Consider the following 24,806-nt stretch of genomic DNA (forward strand, 5'->3'; position numbering starts at 1 on the left):
AGGAGTGTCTGTATAAGTTATTACAGTATGGTTATTAACAGGAGTGTCTATATAAGTTATTACAGTACAGATATTAACAGGAGTGTCTATATAAGTTATTACAGTATGGATATTAACAGGAGTGTCTATATAAGTTATTACAGTATGGATATTAACAGGAGTGTCTATATAAGTTATTACAGTACAGATATTAACAGGAGTGTCTATATAAGTTATTACAGTACAGATATTAACAGGAGTGTCTATATAAGTTATTACAGTACAGATATTAACAGGAGTGTCTGTATAAGTTATTACAGTATGGATATTAACAGGAGTGTCTATATAAGTTATTACAGTACAGATATTAACAGGAATGTCTATATAAGTTATTACAGTACAGATATTAACAGGAGTGTCTATATAAGTTATTACAGTACAGATATTAACAGGAGTGTCTATATAAGTTATTACAGTACAGATATTAACAGGAGTGTCTATATAAGTTATTACAGTACAGATATTAACAGGAGTGTCTGTATAAGTTATTACAGTATGGATATTAACAGGAGTGTCTATATAAGTTATTACAGTACAGATATTAACAGGAGTGTCTATATAAGTTATTACAGTACAGATATTAACAGGAGTGTCTGTATAAGTTATTACAGTACAGATATTAACAGGAGTGTCTGTATAAGTTATTACAGTACAGATATTAACAGGAGTGTCTGTATAAGTTATTACAGTACAGATATTAACAGGAGTGTCTGTATAAGTTATTACAGTACAGATATTAACAGGAGTGTCTATATAAGTTATTACAGTACAGATATTAACAGGAGTGTCTATATAAGTTATTACAGTACAGATATTAACAGGAGTGTCTATATAAGTTATTACAGTATGGATATTAACAGGAGTGTCTATATAAGTTATTACAGTACAGATATTAACAGGAGTGTCTATATAAGTTATTACAGTACAGATATTAACAGGAGTGTCTATATAAGTTATTACAGTACAGATATTAACAGGAGTGTCTATATAAGTTATTACAGTATGGATATTAACAGGAGTGTCTATATAAGTTATTACAGTACAGATATTAACAGGAGTGTCTATATAAGTTATTACAGTACAGATATTAACAGGAGTGTCTATATAAGTTATTACAGTACAGATATTAACAGGAGTGTCTGTATAAGTTATTACAGTACAGATATTAACAGGAGTGTCTATATAAGTTATTACAGTACAGATATTAACAGGAGTGTCTATATAAGTTATTACAGTATGGATATTAACAGGAGTGTCTATATAAGTTATTACAGTACAGATATTAACAGGAGTGTCTATATAAGTTATTACAGTACAGATATTAACAGGAGTGTCTATATAAGTTATTACAGTACAGATATTAACAGGAGTGTCTATATAAGTTATTACAGTATGGATATTAACAGGAGTGTCTATATAAGTTATTACAGTACAGATATTAACAGGAGTGTCTATATAAGTTATTACAGTACAGATATTAACAGGAGTGTCTATATAAGTTATTACAGTACAGATATTAACAGGAGTGTCTGTATAAGTTATTACAGTACAGATATTAACAGGAGTGTCTATATAAGTTATTACAGTACAGATATTAACAGGAGTGTCTATATAAGTTATTACAGTACAGATATTAACAGGAGTGTCTATATAAGTTATTACAGTACAGATATTAACAGGAGTGTCTATATAAGTTATTACAGTACAGATATTAACAGGAGTGTCTATATAAGTTATTACAGTATGGATATTAACAGGAGTGTCTATATAAGTTATTACAGTACAGATATTAACAGGAGTGTCTATATAAGTTATTACAGTACAGATATTAACAGGAGTGTCTATATAAGTTATTACAGTACAGATATTAACAGGAGTGTCTGTATAAGTTATTACAGTACAGATATTAACAGGAGTGTCTATATAAGTTATTACAGTACAGATATTAACAGGAGTGTCTATATAAGTTATTACAGTACAGATATTAACAGGAGTGTCTATATAAGTTATTACAGTACAGATATTAACAGGAGTGTCTATATAAGTTATTACAGTACAGATATTAACAGGAGTGTCTATATAAGTTATTACAGTACAGATATTAACAGGAGTGTCTATATAAGTTATTACAGTACAGATATTAACAGGAGTGTCTATATAAGTTATTACAGTACAGATATTAACAGGAGTGTCTATATAAGTTATTACAGTACAGATATTAACAGGAGTGTCTATATAAGTTATTACAGTATGGATATTAACAGGAGTGTCTATATAAGTTATTACAGTACAGATATTAACAGGAGTGTCTATATAAGTTATTACAGTACAGATATTAACAGGAGTGTCTATATAAGTTATTACAGTACAGATATTAACAGGAGTGTCTATATAAGTTATTACAGTATGGATATTAACAGGAGTGTCTATATAAGTTATTACAGTACAGATATTAACAGGAGTGTCTATATAAGTTATTACAGTATGGATATTAACAGGAGTGTCTATATAAGTTATTACAGTACAGATATTAACAGGAGTGTCTATATAAGTTATTACAGTACAGATATTAACAGGAGTGTCTATATAAGTTATTACAGTACAGATATTAACAGGAGTGTCTATATAAGCTGTTACTGTGGTTTTATTCGCCCGCAGTGCTGTTTAACTATCTAGCAAACCGATCTTGACTTTGGATTCAAATGATCCTTAAAACTGTATCAGATGTTATAAACCCGATAAATTGTAGGTACATGTAAGTAATTTTAGTAATTTAACAACAAGAAAGTAGACAAGTAGAAAGTCGTGCCCGGGCCGCGGGGTTAATCGTAATCGATGCCAGTTCGTCAAATACTACCAGATCATTTCTGGTTGTGACAACTACCGCCAAATGGGAAAGAAGTCTATATCAATTTGAGAAATTGCGATCAACAAAAAGACTTCTTTTTTAGGTGTTCATGAATCCATAATAAATTAAGGTTTTTATAGCAATCAAGTGGTTGTTTTGTCACTCTTTTACTGTTGAACATTCCATGCTCAGGCGATGTCATTTCCTGTTGGATAATAATACTTGACATACTCATACGGACAAAGCATGTAACTTGCAAAATTTAACCTGGAGGTCAAGATTCAAGTTAAAATCGGTTCTAAGTCGGGTTTCCTGTCCTAACTACGACAAGTTAAACCTGTTCCGAACCGATTTACTTTGAACCGAATCGAAACCATCCCCTGAGGTAGTTTCGAACCGGTTCAACTAAATCGATTTACAACCGATTTAAGAGCATAAAGCTTATGGGGACAGGAGAACTGAATTCAATTCGAATCGAAACATTTTCAGAATTTAGGTGGGGACAGGGTTATTGTTACCAATGACAGAATACAACTGTCTGATATTCATAAAGTTTTGACGTGACGCGTGGTCACAGTGAACTCTCATCTGCCATTAAGTAATAATATCTTGAACAAATGTTTGCATTTCGCATCGTCGCAAACCACAGCCTGTTTTACGGAAAAGTTCTTAACAAGCCTCCTACAGGAGTAGTGGTCCAAATAATAGCTTGCGAGAATGACATTTCGCGAATAGTATTGTTCTGAAATGACAACATTAAATTATTATAAGATCAACAATGTCAAATAATGACTGATTACAGACAGCTGGAAGAACAATACTGAGAACTATAAGACTGATCAGCTATTTTGTATATTTGTCAATATCATTTGCATTAAATTAAGGCAACAACAACAACAACAACAACAACAACAACAACAACAACAACAACAACAACAACAACACTTACGTTTAGTCATTTATGGTGTTGATGATTTCATCATCCTATCATTTGAGTATTGGATAATTTATGTTTATAAGAATTTAATTGGGAAAAAAGTATGGATTCACTGTGCTGAAGGCAACACAAGGAACGTCTATCTGCTCCGTGGCTACTTCTGAAATGATCCAAGTTAACTATAAACATTGTGTGTAGTCTGAGTTAATTTCCTAAAAGTCCAAGTGATCCCGTGTACAAGGTGGAGGTATGAGAATGTTTATAGTTAATGTTACACGATCTGTCAACTAAGCTCGAAGATTAAAGGGTACTGGCTACTTTTCTCTTTCAGCTGTATATAATTGCCTTCAGCTTGTTAAGGCATGTTTGTTTGTTTGTTTGTTAGGGCATGTTTGTTTGTTTGTGTCTTTGTTCAGTCTGATAATCACCCAGTAAATAAGAGATAAAGCAAATTTTCATGGTAACAGAACTCTGCTAATTATGGGATTAGCGGTGTTTTAATTTAGATAAGAGGAGAAGAATGGGCAAGATGTCTTTATTTAGTCAATAAAGAGAGAATTATATACAACTGAATGAGAGAAAAACAGCAGGGAAAGAAGAAACAAGTTTTATATCACCACATAAATCAATGAGTGAATTGATCAATATCACACACAAAAATTAATCATTCAATGGATCAATCATTAAACCAAATTATAAATCAATCAATAAATCATCATTTGATCGATCGATCTTCCAATCAATCACATGCTCACTACCCTATGAGTACAGTTAATCTTAGCTGTCCAAAGTTTCATATTACATAGCCTACTTTCCCCACTTTCAAAGATGCGTTCTACTGAGACCTGGTCTGATGGACTTAGCCTGACTCGTCTGACGTCACTGATTTGTATGTCATCGGTACAGTAAAGGGAATATTACTGCGTTTATTTTACGGCTTACTCCATGAAGTAATTTATTGAGAAGTATGTTCCGTCCCTGTTGGAAAGTGGTCATAGCTAAATCTTTCCACCCCGATATCGTAATGGTCTAGTCCGCAATAGAGAAAGGTGGCACGTTCGCCCTACAAAGAGGACACACAGCGACCCAGGGACGGCTACATTGTTGCATGTCACATGTACGGTACATACAGACTGTGACATACAAACGGTGACAAACTCCATTGGATGGCAGGCACGGTGCAGACACAGGACGACAGCTAAGGTAAGACTGATTATATCATACTATCAGTGGTGGACTTACAATGGATGTCACGTGGTGAGTAATACTAATATCTCAACATATTGCACTATTAAAGGGGAACACTACCAAAGAGAATACATGGACTGTCATAAACATTGAGACATTTCATGATTTCACATTATGTAAATGACACATGGTTGCCAAGGAATGACACATGGTTACCAAGGAATGACACATTGAAACTTATTTCAAATGAAATTCATTTTCCTATCGAACAAAAAATATTCACGATTTATATATCTGACTACAAGTCATCATGAGTACCATGACAGTAACCATGGCGATTTGTAACGTTTTGATCAGAGAGTGATAGAGTTCAGACACCACAAATCCAGTGATGTAGATACGGCCGGGTTGTCATATCGACCAGGTGTATAATCCATATTTTCTGTTCAAAGACATTATTTGGCTTGTGCATGGTATAACAATACATTATAAACACTTGTTTACTTTTTGATTTTCGACTCATCAACAACCACTTCTGGTGACCATTTATTTTACATATTCGAGAGGAAAAAAGACGAAAATCGCGAAAATTGCGAAGTGTCACAAGAAACAGTGGATGCGGAAACTGCCATTAACTTAAAAAGACAATATAAAACTGTTCTTCCAATCTGTGATGGTTGTACTTTTGATGAGAAGAAACCAATAACGTAGAGACCATGTGGAAAACAACGGAAAACATAACTACCTGAACTATATATCCACGCAAAAAAAATTAAGAATAAAATAAAAAGTCTACCTATTTTAAAATTGAATGTAATCGGAACCACACGATTTTTTTCATGCCTTAGCTAAAAGCTAGCCTTCCCCTGGACCCTCTAAAATACATTTAAAAAAAAACAAAAACAGGAGAATTAAAAGACAGACAGAAATACAAATAAAAGACAAATACCAATATACAGGGATCAATAGAACTGTCAGAAACACTCATTTGAAATATGTTTCTATAAAATTAGTCTTAAAAACACTTAAAGACGGTGAACTCTTAACTCTTTCGGTAAGCTTATTAAAAGTGATTGCACCAGCATGTCTTAATGCTCTGGACGTTGACATTAATTTGATTGTGCGGACATATAGGACATTGTTTTGGTTGCTGAGTCTGGTATTGCGGGATGATACATTATTGATCCTAGTAAACATGTCTGAAATATATTGAGGTGTCAAGTGTTTTGTAAACAAGTCAACTGGTTCTGTATTTTGACTATTTCTTGTGCGGTCATAATTCTGCATCCGTTAACAAGTGGTGCAGATGGAGCAGCTCTGGGGGCATTCAATCTGAGAGCCATTTTTTGTAAAACTGTAATTCGTACAAATATTGCAAGAATTACCCCAGACAGTATTACAGTAGTCAATGTATGGTTGGATGAAAGCTTTGTAAAACATTATACAGGTTTCAGTCGGCAAGTAACAATGTATTCTAGGCAGCAGGGCAGTACTTGTACTTATACAATGTATTCTAGGCAGTAGGGCAGTACTTGTACTTATGTTTCTTGATACCTTGTTTATGTAGTCTTTCCATAATACTGGAAGAAGGACGATGAAAGGTTTTTTCTTTGTATACTACCGTTTTTAAATCCATTTTTCTGCCAGTATATGTAGCGCCCTCTGTAGATCTAAAAATGCCTGTCTTAGGCATGTGTCTTAGGTAGCCTGGTCCTATTTTCTTTCTATTTCTCATTACCCGACTGACCCAGATTTTCAGCTTCGACGTTAAAATTAAAAACAATGTATATTTTCGCCCGCCTTTAGTATTTTGCGGAACAGCGCCTCCTCTGGCAAGAATGAGGAAGTGTCTGGACTATCGACATCATCAGTCATGGCGGCGACAATCACACAGAGCATTATTTTCAGGACGGAAGTTATTCGAAGGAAGGGGGAGGGTGAGAACATGGCAATTGTGTAGAGAAGCTGGGAAAGGGATGGTTACCAGGAATTCAATAAAATGAAGATAGAGAGGAGGAAAAGGAGACGCAGAGAAACATGAAGAAGAAGATTTGCTATTTTTCTACTTTTTTTTATCGACCGACCGACCGACCGACCGACCGACCGACCAATATATAGTTGCCATGGAAAAGTAATGAGAAACATAAAAAGAAAATGGGGTCACCCCTTTGTCTGCTGAAAGTATGATGTCTGCAAGCTTCAACTTAGTACACGGGATCCCCTGACCGAATAACACAAATCTCAGGACACAAAATAGTATAGAGACTTCCCTATCAGAGACCGGACAGCTGTGTGTTCCGTGTTAGTTGTTTTACCTCTTACTCCATGAAAAGTGGTCATGAACTAAATCTTCCACCCCGCTATCGTAATGGTCTAGTCCACAGTAGGGTAAGCTCGCACGTTCGCGATCGATCGCACGTTCGCCCTACAAAGAGGACAGTGGCATACAAACGGTGACATCGTTGCATGTCACACTGCACTGATACAGACTGTGACATACAAACGGTGACAAACTCCATTGGAGGGCAGGCACGGTGCAGACACGTACGACAGCTAAGGTAAGACTGATTATATCATACTATCAGTGGTGGACTTACAATGGATGTCACGTGGTGAGTAATACTAATATCTTAACATATTGCACTATTAAAGGGGAACACTACCAAAGAGAATACATGGAATACATAAACATTGAGACATTTCATGATTTCACATTATGTAAATGACACATGGTTGCCAAGGTATCACGCATGGTTGTCAAGAAATGATACATGGTTGCCAAGGAATCACACATGGTTGCCAAGGAATGACGCATGGTTGCCAAGGATTGACACATGGTTGCCAAGGAATGACACATGGTTGACAAGGATTGACACATGGTTGCCAAGGATTGACACATGGTTGCCAATGTATGACACATTGAAACATGCTTCACGTTCATTGACAGTGTCTATGTTTATTCATGACTGTTTATCTGAAGGTAATAAGCACTTAGGAGTCATGAAAACTTATTGTTCATATACACATTATGCATTTCTGCTGATTCCCATGAGGTTATTCTTGATCACTGTTGTAAAAGTCCCACAAACGAATACAGTTCTTCATCTATAACAGTGTAGTATCGATCCTGGGACAAAACTCCAATGTCATGAATGTACAATTAATGTGGCAATACGTGCGCGTGTATGTGAAACGCATTGTCCCAAACAAAAGTTATAGGACTTTGTACGTTGAGGGCGCTTGTCCCATAACGGTACTTCGGCATGTCTTGATATGTGTGATGTGCGCGCGCGGTCATGTGAATGTCTTGATGTGTGTGGTCATGTTAATGTCTTGATGTGTGTAGTCATGTGAATGTCTTGATGTGTGTGGTCATGTGAATGTCTTGATGTGTGTGGTCATGTGAATGTCTTGATGTGTGTGGTCGTGTGAATGTCTTGATGTGTGTGGCCGTGTGAATGTCTTGATGTGTGTGGTCATGTGATGTCTTGATGTGTGTGGCCGTGTGAATATCTTGATGTGTGTGGTCGTGTGAATGTCTTGATGTGCGTGGTCGTGTGAATGTCTTGATGTGTGTGGCCGTGTGAATGTCTTGATGTGTGTGGTCATGTGAATGTATTGATGTGTGTGCGGCCGTGTGAATGTCTTGATGTGTGTGGTCGTGTGAATGTCATGATGTGTGTGGCCGTGTGAATGTCTTGATGTGTGTGGTCGTGTGAATGTCTTGATGTGTGTGGTCATGTGAATGTCTTGATGTGTGTGTGGCCGTGTGAATGTCTTGATGTGTGTGGTCGTGTGAATGTCTTGATGTGTGTGGTCGTGTGAATGTCTTGATGTGTGTGGTCGTGTGAATGTCTTGATGTGTGTGGTCATGTGAATGTCTTGATGTGTGTGGTCATGTGAATGTCTTGATGTGTGTGGTCGTGTGAATGTCTAGGGAATTAATGCGTGTGTTGACTTGTTACAAAAGTTGTCATAGAGTAGATTAGATTAGATTAGATTAGATTAGATTAGATAGACAACAAGAAAATTGACATTTAGGTATGTAACTTGTGTACTAAATATATTAAAGAACACTACAGTGAAATAGGGTAATGTTACAAGTATATAAGTCAAACAATTTTATTGATTATATATTTTTACATGAATTTAGATAAATACAGAGAGTAATTATAATCTCATTGTTTTGATTGCATTACGAATTTCAATTTCTCTTTCTTTTCTATGCTATTGAATTCTGAATTTATATTATAAATCAAACTAAATAATTTTTCTCTTGTGATATGTATACAATTTTGGACAAAACATGCATTCTTCTTGTAAACCAGAATTGTTATTGCTTCTTGATCTTCTACACGACGCGACACTGCTAAAACTTGGACGGTGCCGTAAAAGAGGATGTGGCTTAAATTACGACGATGAGTATTTTATAAGTCGTAAAGTTTGACGTGTATTTATAAATTACCCATTATAGGGATGGGAGGCGGTTATCCTATTTTGGTTGGGGATCGCAGACTTTTTTTGTTGTACCATTGAATCAAGCCCCCCCCCCCCCCCCCACCCCCGACCTGGCGCTCATTTTAAGACCCTTGTTGTGGGGCGTCATAACTGTGGAACCGCGAAGTATGTACAGGTCAAAGTGCATGTTTACACGCACATGTCTTGTTGTTGCATGCTATTCAACCTTGCCTGTCAGGCACCAGACCAAACCAGGGCAGTGACATCACCGCGTGTAAATATTAAGCAAACACCAGTCTACACTGTAAACATCAGATTACGTGAGTGACAAAAAACCCTAACCGTTAGCATGGTCAGTTAACTTGTTTCCGTAAATCTATCATCTGTGTATTGTAATTCAGTTAATTATTCACAAACGGGTAAAGTCAGCTCCAGCTCCAAATACGTGCACGGAGCCTGAGGGTTGACAAGTTGTACAACGTTGTGGACGATCTGAGAGAAAAGGTAAGCCAGTGTACTAGAAATGAAACTCATAGCGTTTTTTAGTATTTACGAATAATACAAAAATACAGTGACCGGTGCTTACACTTTACACTGTATCCATGCACTACTTTGTATCGTGACCATCTTTGAATAGAATATTAACGTGATCGAATGGACAGAATTCCTTACAAAGGTCCTCGACCTCCATTATCCACGCACAGTCTCAAGTCATCTCTGCAGTCTGTACAATGACTTGGCAATCATGTAACTTGCTGTAGTAGAAATGATAAATTCTCAAGTCATCTCTGCAGTCTGTACACTGACTTGGCAATCACGTAACTTGCTGTAGTAGAAATGGTAAATTCTCAAGTCATATCTGCAGTCCGTACATTGACTTGGCAATCATGTAACTTGCTGTAGTAGAAATGATAAATTCTCAAGTCATATCTGCAGTCCGTACAATGACTTGGCAATCATGTAACTTGCTGTAGTAGAAATGATAAATTCTCAAGTCATATCTGCAGTCCGTACATTGACTTGGCAATCATGTAACTTGCTGTAGTAGAAATGGTAAATTCTCAAGTCATATCTGCAGTCTGTACATTGACTTGGCAATCACGTAACTTGCTGTAGTAGAAATGGTAAATTCCCAAGTCATATCTGCAGTCCGTACATTGACTTGGCAATCATGTAACTTGCTGTAGTAGAAATGGTAAATTCTCAAGTCATATCTGTAGTACATTGACTTGGCAATCACGTTACTTGCTGTAGTAGAAATGGTAAATTCTCAAGTCATATCTGTAGTACAATGACTTGGCAATCATGTAACTTGCTGTAGTAGAAATGGTAAATTCTCAAGTCATATCTGTAGTACATTGACTTGGCAATCACGTAACTTGCTGTAGTAGAAATGGTAAATTCTCAAGTCATATCTGTAGTACATTGACTTGGCAATCATGTAACTTGCTGTAGTAGAAATGATAAATTCTCAAGTCATATCTGTAGTACATTGACTTGGCAATCACGTAACTTGCTGTAGTAGAAATGGTAAATTCTCAAGTCATATCTGTAGTACACTGACTTGGCAATCATGTAACTTGCTGTAGTAGAAATGATAAATTCTCAAGTCATATCTGTAGTCTGTACACTGACTTGGCAATCATGTAACTTGCTGTAGTAGAAATGGTAAATTCTCAAGTCATATCTGTAGTCTGTACACTGACTTGGCAATCATGTAACTTGCTGTAGTAGAAATGATAAATTCTCAAGTCATATCTGTAGTACACTGACTTGGCAATCACGTAACTTGCTGTAGTAGAAATGGTAAATTCTCAAGTCATATCTGTAGTACAATGACTTGGCAATCATGTAACTTGCTGTAGTAGAAATGATAAATTCTCAAGTCATCTCTGTAGTCTGTACACTGACTTGGCAATCACGTAACTTGCTGTAGTAGAAATGGTAAATTCTCAAGTCATATCTGTAGTACATTGACTTGGCAATCACGTAACTTGCTGTAGTAGAAATGGTAAATTCTCAAGTCATATCTGCAGTCCGTACAATGACTTGGCAATCACGTAACTTGCTGTAGTAGAAATGGTAAATTCTCAAGTCATATCTGTAGTACATTGACTTGGCAATCATGTAAATCTTACTAGATAATAGAATAGAAAAACTACATTTCTTTATTGGATGTTCTGCAATAACTATTTGGTGCTAAAACAAACTAGTAAATATATCAACTACAGTAATAATAGTTAACCAACATACCAAAATAAAGTTTATATGAAAGTGTGAACTTTAGGCTATTGTTTAAGACAATATGTTAGTAAAGACAATAATTATGAATAGAATAGTTTGAGAGAGATAATGGTGTCTTTAATCTAATCCTGAGTTCATACACGTTTACTTGTATCTAATCTTAGCACACACACACACACATACACACACACACACACACACACACACACACACACACACACACACACACACACACACACACACACACATAGTGCAGATACTTAATATTTTATTAGGTAATTGATTACGCCCCCTGTCATGCAATACAGTAATCTAGTTCCTATACAGTATTGTTACAATTTACACCACATTGGCACTCTGACTAGGGATACAGTACATGACCTGTTCAGGACCTCTTCAGGTTATACCATTCAGCCATGCTTACAGATAGAGTATGGGACTTAGATAGAGTATGGGACTTAGATAGAGTATGGGACTTAGATAGAGTATGGGACTTAGAGTATGGGACTTAGATAGAGTATGGGACTTAGATAGAGTATGGGACTTAGATAGAGTATGGGACTTAGATAGAGTATGGGACTTAGATAGAGTATGGGACTTAGATAGAGTATGGGACTTAGATAGAGTATGGGACTTAGATAGAGTATGGGACTTAGATAGAGTATGGGACTTAGATAGAGTATGGGACTTAGATAGAGTACGGGACTTAGATAGAGTATGGGACTTAGATAGAGTATGGGACTTAGAGTATGGGACTTAGATAGAGTATGGGACTTAGATAGAGTATGGGACTTAGATAGAGTATGGGACTTGATGACATTTTTCCCAAACACCATCCTGCAAAAAACAATGTAACGCCTATTGAAACCAACCAACTGATCTACCAACAAACCAACTGATGTACCAACCAACCAACCAACCAACCAACTGATGTACCAACCAACCAACCAACCAACTGATGTACCAACCAACCAACCAACCAACCAACCAACCAACCAACCAACCAACTGATCTACCAACCAACCAACTGATGCACCAACCAACCAACCAACCAACTGATGTACCAACCAACCAACCAACCAACCAACCAACCAACTGATGTACCAACCAACCAACCAACCAACCAACTGATGTACCAACAAACCAACTGATGTACCAACCAACCAACCAACCAACCAACCAACTGATGCACCAACCAACCAACCAACCAACTGATGCACCAACCAACTAACCAACCAACCAACCAACTGACGCACCAACCAACCAACCAACCAACCAACTGATGCACCAACCAACCAACCAACCAACCAACCAACTGATGCACCAACCAACCAACCAACTGATGCACCAACCAACCAACCAACCAACCAACCAACCAACCAACCAACCAACCAACCAACCAACCAACCAACCAACCAACTGATGTACCAACCAACTGATGCACCAACCAACTGATGTACCAACCAACCAACTGATGCACCGACCAACCAACCAACCAACTGATGTACCAACAAAGTGATGCACCAACCAAGTGATGTAGCAACCAACTGATGTACCAGCCAACTGATTTACCAACCAATCAACCAACCAACCAACCAACCAACCAACCAACCAACCAACCAACCAACCAACCAACTGATGTACCAACCAACTGATGTACCAACCAACTGATGCACCAACCAACTGATGTACCAACAAACTGATGCACCAACCAACTGATGTGCCAACCAACTGATGCACCAACCAACCAACCAACCAACCAACCAACCAGCCAACTGATGTACCAACCAACTGATGTACCAACCAACCAACCAACCAACCAACCAACCAGCCAACCAACCAACCAACTGATGTACCAACCAACTCATGCACCAACCAACTGATGCACCAACCAACTGATGTACCAACCAACTGATGCACCAACCAACCAACCAACCAACCAACTTATGCACCAACCAACTTATGCACCAACCAACTCATGTACCAACCAACTAATGTACCAACAAACTGATGCACCAACCAACCAACAAACCAACCAACTGATGCACCAACCAACTTATGCACCAACCAACTGATGTACCAACAAACTGATGCACCAACCAACTGATGTGCCAACCAACTGATGCACCAACCAACCAACCAACCAACCAACTGATGAACCAACCAACTGATGTACCAACCAACCAACTGATGTATCAACCAACCAACCAACCAACCAGCCAACCAACCAACCAACCAACTGATGTACCAACCAACTGATGTACCAACCAACTCGTACACCAACCAACTCATGCACCAACCAACTGATGTACCAACCAACTGATGCACCAACCAACCAACGAACCAACCAACTTATGCACCGACCAACTTATGCACCAACCAACTTATGCACCAACCAACTGATGTACCAACCAACTAATGTACCAAGCAACCAAGCAAGCAAGCAAGCAACCAACCAACTGATCTACCAATCAACCAACCAACCAACCAACCAACCAACCAACCAACCAACCAACCAACCAACCAACCAACCATCTAACCAGCTGTTGTACTAATCAACCAAGCAAGTGATACACTAACCCAGTGATGCACTAACCAACCAGCCAACCAACTGATGTACCAACCAAGGGATGTTCTAACCAACCAATCAGCGAACCAACCAACTGATGTACCTGCTATCTGATGTACTAACCAACCAACTGATGTACCAACCAACTGATGTACCTACCTACCAACCAACCACCACCAACCATCTAATGATGAACAAGTATGAATTATTGATTGAATGGCAGTAATAAAAACAGTCTTGATACCAACATTAATATTAAATGACATGATCTGTTAGATATGTGTGTATATGGGATGAAAACTCTCTCTCTTGAGTATATTATGTTATTATGGTGTGTGAATGATATATTCAAAATTGCACCCAGTCATGAATATTGAATTAAATGACTGGACACGGAAGTGAGATATTAAACGTACAAATCTCTGAAAATAAAAACCTAGCTGGAAAAAATATTTATCAGTGACGGTTATTGAATATTTGAGACTGTTTGGTTATCTTAGTTGAATGGTAGATATTGACAATGATAGGGTAAGCCCTCCAAAGATGCAAGAATTGGGGTCAACGAACTTTCAGCTTTCGACTCCAGTCTGTAATCTGACAGTGATTTTAAATAAAATTTCTCTGAGGTGATTCAATGTTTTGAAATGTTTTCTTGTCTTCAAATAATTTATTATATTAAGAAAAAATCCAGCAAGGATAGATACATTAATTGTCATAAATTCCCCAAAATCAATAATCAAACGCGATTTTACCGATATCCAGGAAAAACTCTTGATTTCAACATTTTAATTTACTAAAAACGTTTTTTTTTTCCATGTTGTCCTACTAGAGATTATAACGATCAACAAAATAAACGTATAATGTTTAATGTCAATGGTTTTAGTTGAATTTGTATGGGAAGGTAAAATAGTCTTAAAAAATACAATTTTTGGTACATACATGATGACCTCATCACTAAAATTTATGACACGGGAAAAATTATTCAGCCATAAAATAAAGGTCTCTGGTAAATTTCATTAATTATAATTAGTTAAAAGTATTATATAACAAAATATTAGACTATTATTGAATTTATTATTATTTTATACTAATCACATGATGTCATCTACTCAAATTGTACTTTTATTGTTTCACAAAGAATAACAACCTTGTTACACAGTATGTGTTTGCACTTTGTATATATATACTAATTCAAAGTCCTGTAATCTCAATTTGTATAAATGTACTAATGGAAAGTCCTGTAATCTCAATTTTCATTACAGTTAATCAATAATGGCAAATATCCGATCTCTTTGTGTGTGGACCACTAGGTCATTCCCTGGATATGTACGACATCAATCACTATCTCTACCAATATCATCCCATCTTATCACAACCAAGTTCAGTACTTCTGCACCTGTCAATGAACCAAAGAGTTATCAAGTCGTCGTTGCTGGAGCTGGCACTGGAGGTTGTGCCATGGCAAGTAAACTTAGTAGACGACTTGGACGAGGCAAAGTGGCTGTCATAGAACCAAGTGATGTAAGTTATTTTGTTGTAGAAAATTAATTTCAATTTTGACATATTTTGTATGATTTGATATCAATACAGGATATCAATCAATCAATCAATCAAAGAGATTTATATAGCGCCAAACTCCACTACGTAGCAATGTTCAATGGCACTTTACAAAAGTGTGGATATATAGAGATGTCAGTAGGCTCTGCTAAACAGATAAGTTTTGATGCGCTTCTTAAAAATATCAAGGCAGGGTGACTGGCGCACTTCTAGAGGGACATTGTGGTAATCCATATTTATTAATCCTATATTAAACTATTGATGTCATCCCATACTATACTATTTATTAATCCTATATTAAACTATTGATATCATCCCATACTATACTATTTATTAATCCTATATTAAACTATTGATCTCATCCCATACTATACTATTTATTAATCCTATATTAAACTATTGATATCATCCCATACTATACTATTTATTAATCCTATATTAAACTATTGATCTCATCCCATACTATACTATTTATTAATCCTATATTAAACTATTGATCTCATCCCATACTATACTATTTATTAATCCTATATTAAACTATTGATCTCATCTCATACTATACTATTTATTAATCCTATATTAAACTATTGATCTCATCCCATACTATACTATTTATTAATCCTATATTAAACTATTAATCTCATCCCAACTGTTGGTGAATATATTGGTAATTTTAAGATTATGTTATCAATTTAGATGCATTTTTATCAGCCATATTGGACTTTGGTTGGAGGAGGTATCAAGAAGAAGGTAGATTCTGGTAAGCCAACAAAAGATGTCATCCCAAAGCAATGTGATTGGATAAAAGACTCTGTCAAAGAATTCCATCCTGACAAGAACACAGTAGTCACGGCCAATGGGGATGAAATCAAGTATGAATATCTAGTTGTTGCCATGGGTTTCACACTACGCTATGACAAGGTAAGATATCTAGTTGTTGCTATGGGTTTCACACTACGCTATGACAAGATAAGATATCTAGTTGTTGCTATGGGTTTCACACTACGCTATGACAAGGTAAGATATCTAGTTGTTGCCATGGGTTTCACACTACGCTATGACAAGGTAAGATATCTAGTTGTTGCTATGGGTTTCACACTACGCTATGACAAGGTAAGATATCTAGTTGTTGCCATGGGTTTCACACTATGCTATGACAAGATAAGATATCTAGTTGTTGCTATGGGTTTCACACTACGCTATGACAAGGTAAGATATCTAGTTGTTGCTATGGGTTTCACACTACGCTATGACAAGGTAAGATATCTAGTTGTTGCTATGGGTTTCACACTACGCTATGACAAGATAAGATATCTAGTTGTTGCTATGGGTTTCACACTATGCTATGACAAGGTAAGATATCTAGTTGTTGTCATGGGTTTCACACTACGCTATGACAAGGTAAGATATCTAGTTGTTGCTATGGGTTTCACACTATGCTATGACAAGGTAAGATATCTAGTTGTTGTCATGGGTTTCACACTACGCTATGACAAGGTAAGATATCTAGTTGTTGCTATGGGTTTCACACTACGCTATGACAAGGTAAGATATCTAGTTGTTGCTATGGGTTTCACACTATGCTATGACAAGGTAAGATATCTAGTTGTTGCTATGGGTTTCACACTACGCTATGACAAGGTAAGATATCTAGTTGTTGCTATGGGTTTCACACTACGCTATGACAAGGTAAGATATCTAGTTGTTGCCATGGGTTTCACACTACGCTATGACAAGGTAAGATATCTAGTTGTTGCCATGGGTTTCACACTACGCTATGACAAGGTAAGATATCTAGTTGTTGCTATGGGTTTCACACTACGCTATGACAAGGTAAGATATCTAGTTGTTGCTATGGGTTTCACACTACGCTATGACAAGGTAAGATATCTAGTTGTTGCTATGGGTTTCACACTATGCTATGACAAGGTAAGATATCTAGTTGTTGCTATGGGTTTCACACTACGCTATGACAAAGTAAGATATCTAGTTGTTGCCATGGGTTTCACACTACGCTATGACAAGGTAAGATATCTAGTTGTTGCTATGGGTTTCACACTACGCTATGACAAGGTAAGATATCTAGTTGTTGCTATGGGTTTCACACTACGCTATGACAAGGTAAGATATCTAGTTGTTGCCATGGGTTTCACACTACGCTATGACAAGGTAAGATATCTAGTTGTTGCTATGGGTTTCACACTACGCTATGACAAGGTAAGATATCTAGTTGTTGCCATGGGTTTCACACTACGCTATGACAAGGTAAGATATCTAGTTGTTGCTATGGGTTTCATACTACGCTATGACAAGGTAAGATATCTAGTTGTTGCTATGGGTTTCACACTACGCTATGACAAGGTAAGATATCTAGTTGTTGCCATGGGTTTCACACTACGCTATGACAAGGTAAGATATCTAGTTGTTGCTATGGGTTTCACACTACGCTATGACAAGGTAAGATATCTAGTTGTTGCTATGGGTTTCACACTACGCTATGACAAGGTAAGATATCTAGTTGTTGCTATGGGTTTCACACTACGCTATGACAAAGTAAGATATCTAGTTGTTGCTATGGGTTTCACACTACGCTATGACAAGGTAAGATATCTAGTTGTTGCTATGGGTTTCACACTATGCTATGACAAGGTAAGATATCTAGTTGTTGCTATGGGTTTCACACTACGCTATGACAAGGTAAGATATCTAGTTGTTGCTATGGGTTTCACACTACGCTATGACAAGGTAAGATATCTAGTTGTTGCTATGGGTTTCACACTACGCTATGACAAGGTAAGATATCTAGTTGTTGCTATGGGTTTCACACTACGCTATGACAAGGTAAGATATCTAGTTGTTGCTATGGGTTTCACACTATGCTATGACAAGGTAAGATATCTAGTTGTTGCTATGGGTTTCACACTACGCTATGACAAGGTAAGATATCTAGTTGTTGCTATGGGTTTCACACTATGCTATGACAAGGTAAGATATCTAGTTGTTGCCATGGGTTTCACACTATGCTATGACAAGGTAAGATATCTAGTTGTTGCTATGGGTTTCACACTATGCTATGACAAGGTAAGATATCTAGTTGTTGCTATGGGTTTCACACTACGCTATGACAAGGTAAGATATCTAGTTGTTGCTATGGGTTTCACACTACGCTATGACAAGGTAAGATATCTAGTTGTTGCCATGGGTTTCACACTACGCTATGACAAGGTAAGATATCTAGTTGTTGCTATGGGTTTCACACTACGCTATGACAAGGTAAGATATCTAGTTGTTGCTATGGGTTTCACACTACGCTATGACAAGGTAAGATATCTAGTTGTTGCCATGGGTTTCACACTACGCTATGACAAGGTAAGATATCTAGTTGTTGCTATGGGTTTCACACTACGCTATGACAAGGTAAGATATCTAGTTGTTGTCATGGGTTTCACACTACGCTATGACAAGGTAAGATATCTAGTTGTTGCCATGGGTTTCATACTACGCTATGACAAGGTAAGATATCTAGTTGTTGCCATGGGTTTCACACTATGCTATGACAAGGTAAGATATCTAGTTGTTGCTATGGGTTTCACACTACGCTATGACAAGGTAAGATATCTAGTTGTTGCTATGGGTTTCACACTACGCTATGACAAGGTAAGATATCTAGTTGTTGCTATGGGTTTCACACTACGCTATGACAAGGTAAGATATCTAGTTGTTGCTATGGGTTTCACACTACGCTATGACAAGGTAAGATATCTAGTTGTTGCTATGGGTTTCACACTACGCTATGACAAGGTAAGATATCTAGTTGTTGCCATGGGTTTCACACTACGCTATGACAAGGTAAGATATCTAGTTGTTGCTATGGGTTTCACACTACGCTATGACAAGGTAAGATATCTAGTTGTTGTCATGGGTTTCACACTACGCTATGACAAGGTAAGATATCTAGTTGTTGCCATGGGTTTCATACTACGCTATGACAAGGTAAGATATCTAGTTGTTGTCATGGATTTCACACTACGCTATGACAAGGTAAGATATCTAGTTGTTGCTATGGGTTTCACACTACGCTATGACAAGGTAAGATATCTAGTTGTTGCTATGGGTTTCACACTATGCTATGACAAGGTAAGATATCTAGTTGTTGCCATGGGTTTCACACTACGCTATGACAAGGTAAGATATCTAGTTGTTGCTATGGGTTTCACACTACGCTATGACAAGATAAGATATCTAGTTGTTGCTATGGGTTTCACAGTACGCTATGACAAGGTAAGATATCTAGTTGTTGCTATGGGTTTCACACTACGCTATGACAAGGTAAGATATCTAGTTGTTGCTATGGGTTTCACACTACGCTATGACAAGGTAAGATATCTAGTTGTTGCTATGGGTTTCACACTACGCTATGACAAGGTAAGATATCTAGTTGTTGCTATGGGTTTCACACTATGCTATGACAAGGTAAGATATCTAGTTGTTGCTATGGGTTTCACACTACGCTATGACAAGGTAAGATATCTAGTTGTTGCTATGGGTTTCACACTACGCTATGACAAGGTAAGATATCTAGTTGTTGTCATGGGTTTCACACTACGCTATGACAAGGTAAGATATCTAGTTGTTGCTATGGGTTTCACACTACGCTATGACAAGGTAAGATATCTAGTTGTTGCCATGGGTTTCACACTACGCTATGACAAGGTAAGATGTCTAGTTGTTGTCATGGATTTCACACTACGCTATGACAAGGTAAGATATCTAGTTGTTGCTATGGGTTTCACACTACGCTATGACAAGGTAAGATATCTAGTTGTTGCCATGGGTTTCACACTACGCTATGACAAGGTAAGATGTCTAGTTGTTGTCATGGATTTCACACTACGCTATGACAAGGTAAGATATCTAGTTGTTGTCATGGGTTTCACACTACGCTATGACAAGGTAAGATATCTAGTTGTTGCCATGGGTTTCACACTACGCTATGACAAAGTAAGATATCTAGTTGTTGCTATGGGTTTCACACTACGCTATGACAAGGTAAGATATCTAGTTGTTGTCATGGGTTTCACACTACGCTATGACAAGGTAAGATATCTAGTTGTTGCCATGGGTTTCACACTACGCTATGACAAGGTAAGATATCTAGTTGTTGTCATGGGTTTCACACTACGCTATGACAAGGTAAGATATCTAGTTGTTGCCATGGGTTTCACACTACGCTATGACAAGGTAAGATATCTAGTTGTTGCCATGGGTTTCACACTACGCTATGACAAGGTAAGATATCTAGTTGTTGCCATGGGTTTCACACTACGCTATGACAAGGTAAGATATCTAGTTGTTGCTATGGGTTTCACACTACGCTATGACAAGGTAAGATATCTAGTTGTTGCCATGGGTTTCATACTACGCTATGACAAGGTAAGATATCTAGTTGTTGCCATGGGTTTCACACTACGCTATGACAAGGTAAGATATCTAGTTGTTGCTATGGGTTTCACACTACGCTATGACAAGGTAAGATATCTAGTTGTTGCCATGGATTTCACACTACGCTATGACAAGGTAAGATATCTAGTTGTTGCTATGGGTTTCACACTACGCTATGACAAGGTAAGATATCTAGTTGTTGCCATGGATTTCACACTACGCTATGACAAGGTAAGATATCTAGTTGTTGCTATGGGTTTCACACTACGCTATGACAAGGTAAGATATCTAGTTGTTGCTATGGGTTTCACACTACGCTATGACAAGGTAAGATATCTAGTTGTTGTCATGGATTTCACACTACGCTATGACAAGGTAAGATATCTAGTTGTTGCTATGGGTTTCACACTACGCTATGACAAGGTAAGATATCTAGTTGTTGCTATGGGTTTCACACTATGCTATGACAAGGTAAGATATCTAGTTGTTGCTATGGGTTTCACACTACGCTATGACAAGGTAAGATATCTAGTTGTTGCTATGGGTTTCACACTACGCTATGACAAGGTAAGATATCTAGTTGTTGCTATGGGTTTCACACTACGCTATGACAAGGTAAGATATCTAGTTGTTGCCATGGGTTTCACACTACGCTATGACAAGGTAAGATATCTAGTTGTTGCTATGGGTTTCACACTACGCTATGACAAGGTAAGATATCTAGTTGTTGCTATGGGTTTCACACTACGCTATGACAAGGTAAGATATCTAGTTGTTGCTATGGGTTTCACACTACGCTATGACAAGGTAAGATATCTAGTTGTTGCTATGGGTTTCACACTACGCTATGACAAGGTAAGATATCTAGTTGTTGCTATGGGTTTCACACTATGCTATGACAAGGTAAGATATCTAGTTGTTGTCATGGGTTTCACACTACGCTATGACAAGGTAAGATATCTAGTTGTTGCTATGGGTTTCACACTACGCTATGACAAGGTAAGATATCTAGTTGTTGCTATGGGTTTCACACTACGCTATGACAAGGTAAGATATCTAGTTGTTGCCATGGGTTTCACACTACGCTATGACAAGGTAAGATATCTAGTTGTTGCTATGGGTTTCACACTACGCTATGACAAGGTAAGATATCTAGTTGTTGCCATGGGTTTCACACTACGCTATGACAAGGTAAGATATCTAGTTGTTGCTATGGGTTTCACACTACGCTATGACAAGGTAAGATATCTAGTTGTTGTCATGGATTTCACACTACGCTATGACAAGGTAAGATATCTAGTTGTTGCTATGGGTTTCACACTACGCTATGACAAGGTAAGATATCTAGTTGTTGCTATGGATTTACTCTAGGCTATTACGTGACATCACAGTGTCGCAAATCTTAAGCCACTACATGTTAATCTATGTGAACACAACACTATATAATATCATAGGTGTCTGTACAGGTGTTTGTGTGTGTAGTATAGTTGTCACAGTGTCTGTACAGGTGTGTGTATGGTATAGTTGTCACATTGTTTGTACAGGTGTGTGTATGGTATAGTTGTCACAGTGTATGTACAGGTGTGTGTATAGTATAGTTGTCACTGTGTCTGTACAGGTGTGTGTATGGTATAGTTGTCACAGTGTCTGTACAGGTGTGTGTATGGTATAGTTGTCAGTGTGTCTGTACAGGTGTGTGTATGGTATAGTTGTCACAGAGTCTGTACAGGTGTGTGTATGGTATAGTTGCCACTGTGTCTGTACAGGTGTGTGTATGGTATAGTTGTCAGTGTCTGTACAGGTGTGTGTATGGTATAGTTGTCACAGTGTCTGTACAGGTGTGTGTATGGTATAGCTGTCACTGTCTGTACAGGTGTGTGTATGGTATAGTTGTCAGTGTGTCTGTAGAGGTGTGTGTATGGTATAGTTGTCACAGTGTCTGTACAGGTGTGTGTATGGTATAGTTGTCAGTGTGTCTGTACAGGTGTGTGTATGGTATAGTTGTCACAGAGTCTGTACAGGTGTGTGTATGGTATAGTTGCCACTGTGTCTGTACAGGTGTGTGTATGGTATAGTTGTCAGTGTCTGTACAGGTGTGTGTATGGTATAGTTGTCACAGTGTCTGCACAGGTGTGTGTATGGTATAGTTGTCACAGTGTCTGTACAGGTGTGTGTATGGTATAGCTGTCACTGTGTCTGTACAGGTGTGTGTATGGTATAGTTGTCACTGTGTCTGTACAGGTGTGTGTATGGTATAGTTGTCACTGTGTCTGTACAGGTGTGTGTGTATGGTATAGTTGTCACAGTGTCTGTACAGGTGTATGTATGGTATAGTTGTCACAGAGTCTGTACAGGTGTGTGTATGGTATAGTTGTCAGTGTCTGTACAGGTGTGTGTATGGTATAGTTGTCACAGTGTCTGTACAGGTGTGTGTATAGTATAGTTGTCACAGTGTCTGTACAGGTGTGTGTATGGTATAGTTGTCACAGTGTCTGTACAGGTGTGTGTATGGTATAGTTGTCAGTGTGTCTGTACAGGTGTGTGTATGGTATAGTTGTCACAGTGTCTGTACAGGTGTGTGTATGGTATAGTTGTCAGTGTCTGTACAGGTGTATGTATGGTATAGTTGTCGCAGTGTCTGCACAGGTGTGTGTATGGTATAGTTGTCACAGTGTCTATACAGGTGTGTGTATGGTATAGCTGTCACTGTGTCTGTACAGGTGTGTGTATGGTATAGTTGTCACAGTGTCTGTACAGGTGTATGTATGGTATAGTTGTCACTGTCTATACAGGTGTATGTATGGTATAGTTGTCACTGTCTATACAGGTGTGTGTATGGTATAGCTGTCATTGTGTCTGTACAGGTGTGTGTATGGTATAGTTGTCACAGTGTCTGTACAGGTGTGTGTATGGTATAGTTGTCACAGTGTCTGTACAGGTGTGTGTATGGTATAGTTGTCACTGTCTGTACATGTGTGTGTATGGTATAGTTGTCACAGTGTCTGTACAGGTGTGTGTATGGTATAGTTGTCACAGTGTCTATACAGGTGTGTGTATGGTATAGTTGTCACAGAGTCTGTACAGGTGTGTGTATGGTATAGTTGTCAGTGTGTCTGTACAGGTGTGTGTATGGTATAGTTGTCAGTGTGTGTCTGTACAGGTGTGTGTATGGTATAGTTGTCACAGTGTCTGTACAGGTGTGTGTATGGTATAGTTGTCACTGTTGTCACTGCATAGGACAGTACTAGTAAGTATTCACATAATATATATCTGAATTTCTATACATGTACAGGTGGCAGGTTTAGTTGACGCACTGGACACTGACCCTGGTGTTTGTTCCAACTATTCCTATAAGTATGTGCAGAAAACATTTCCAGCAATACAAAACTTCAAAGAAGGTAATGCTATCTTTACCTTCCCTACCAATCCAATCAAATGTGCTGGGGCACCACAGAAGATTATGTATTTAGCTGAGGACTATTTCCGTAAAGTGAGTCAGGTTTTGTATCTATCTATCTATCTTG

At 37.7% G+C, this 24,806-nt stretch overlaps 1 protein-coding gene across 3 annotated transcripts in view; it reads left to right on the forward strand.

Annotated features, from left to right (window-relative positions):
* The first annotated feature begins 4,913 nt into the window (after positions 1 to 4,913).
* Positions 4,914 to 24,806, forward strand: part of LOC144450206 (sulfide:quinone oxidoreductase, mitochondrial-like) — a 35,664-nt gene continuing 15,771 nt past the window's right edge. Inside the window, exons 1-4 of one of the 3 annotated variants that reach the window (XM_078140793.1) lie at positions 4,914 to 5,027; positions 15,546 to 15,804; positions 16,537 to 16,761; positions 24,575 to 24,772. In XM_078140793.1, coding sequence (XP_077996919.1) covers positions 15,556 to 15,804; positions 16,537 to 16,761; positions 24,575 to 24,772 — 672 coding nt within the window. In that variant the 5' untranslated portion in view covers positions 4,914 to 5,027; positions 15,546 to 15,555. Of the gene's footprint in view, positions 5,028 to 7,451; positions 7,571 to 9,805; positions 9,975 to 15,545; positions 15,805 to 16,536; positions 16,762 to 24,574; positions 24,773 to 24,806 lie in introns of those variants that run through there. The other 2 variants (XM_078140795.1, XM_078140794.1) reach the window with 2 other exon arrangements.

This window comes from Glandiceps talaboti, chromosome 19, assembly GCF_964340395.1.
Source record: "Glandiceps talaboti chromosome 19, keGlaTala1.1, whole genome shotgun sequence".
NCBI classification, from domain to species: domain Eukaryota; kingdom Metazoa; phylum Hemichordata; class Enteropneusta; family Spengelidae; genus Glandiceps; species Glandiceps talaboti.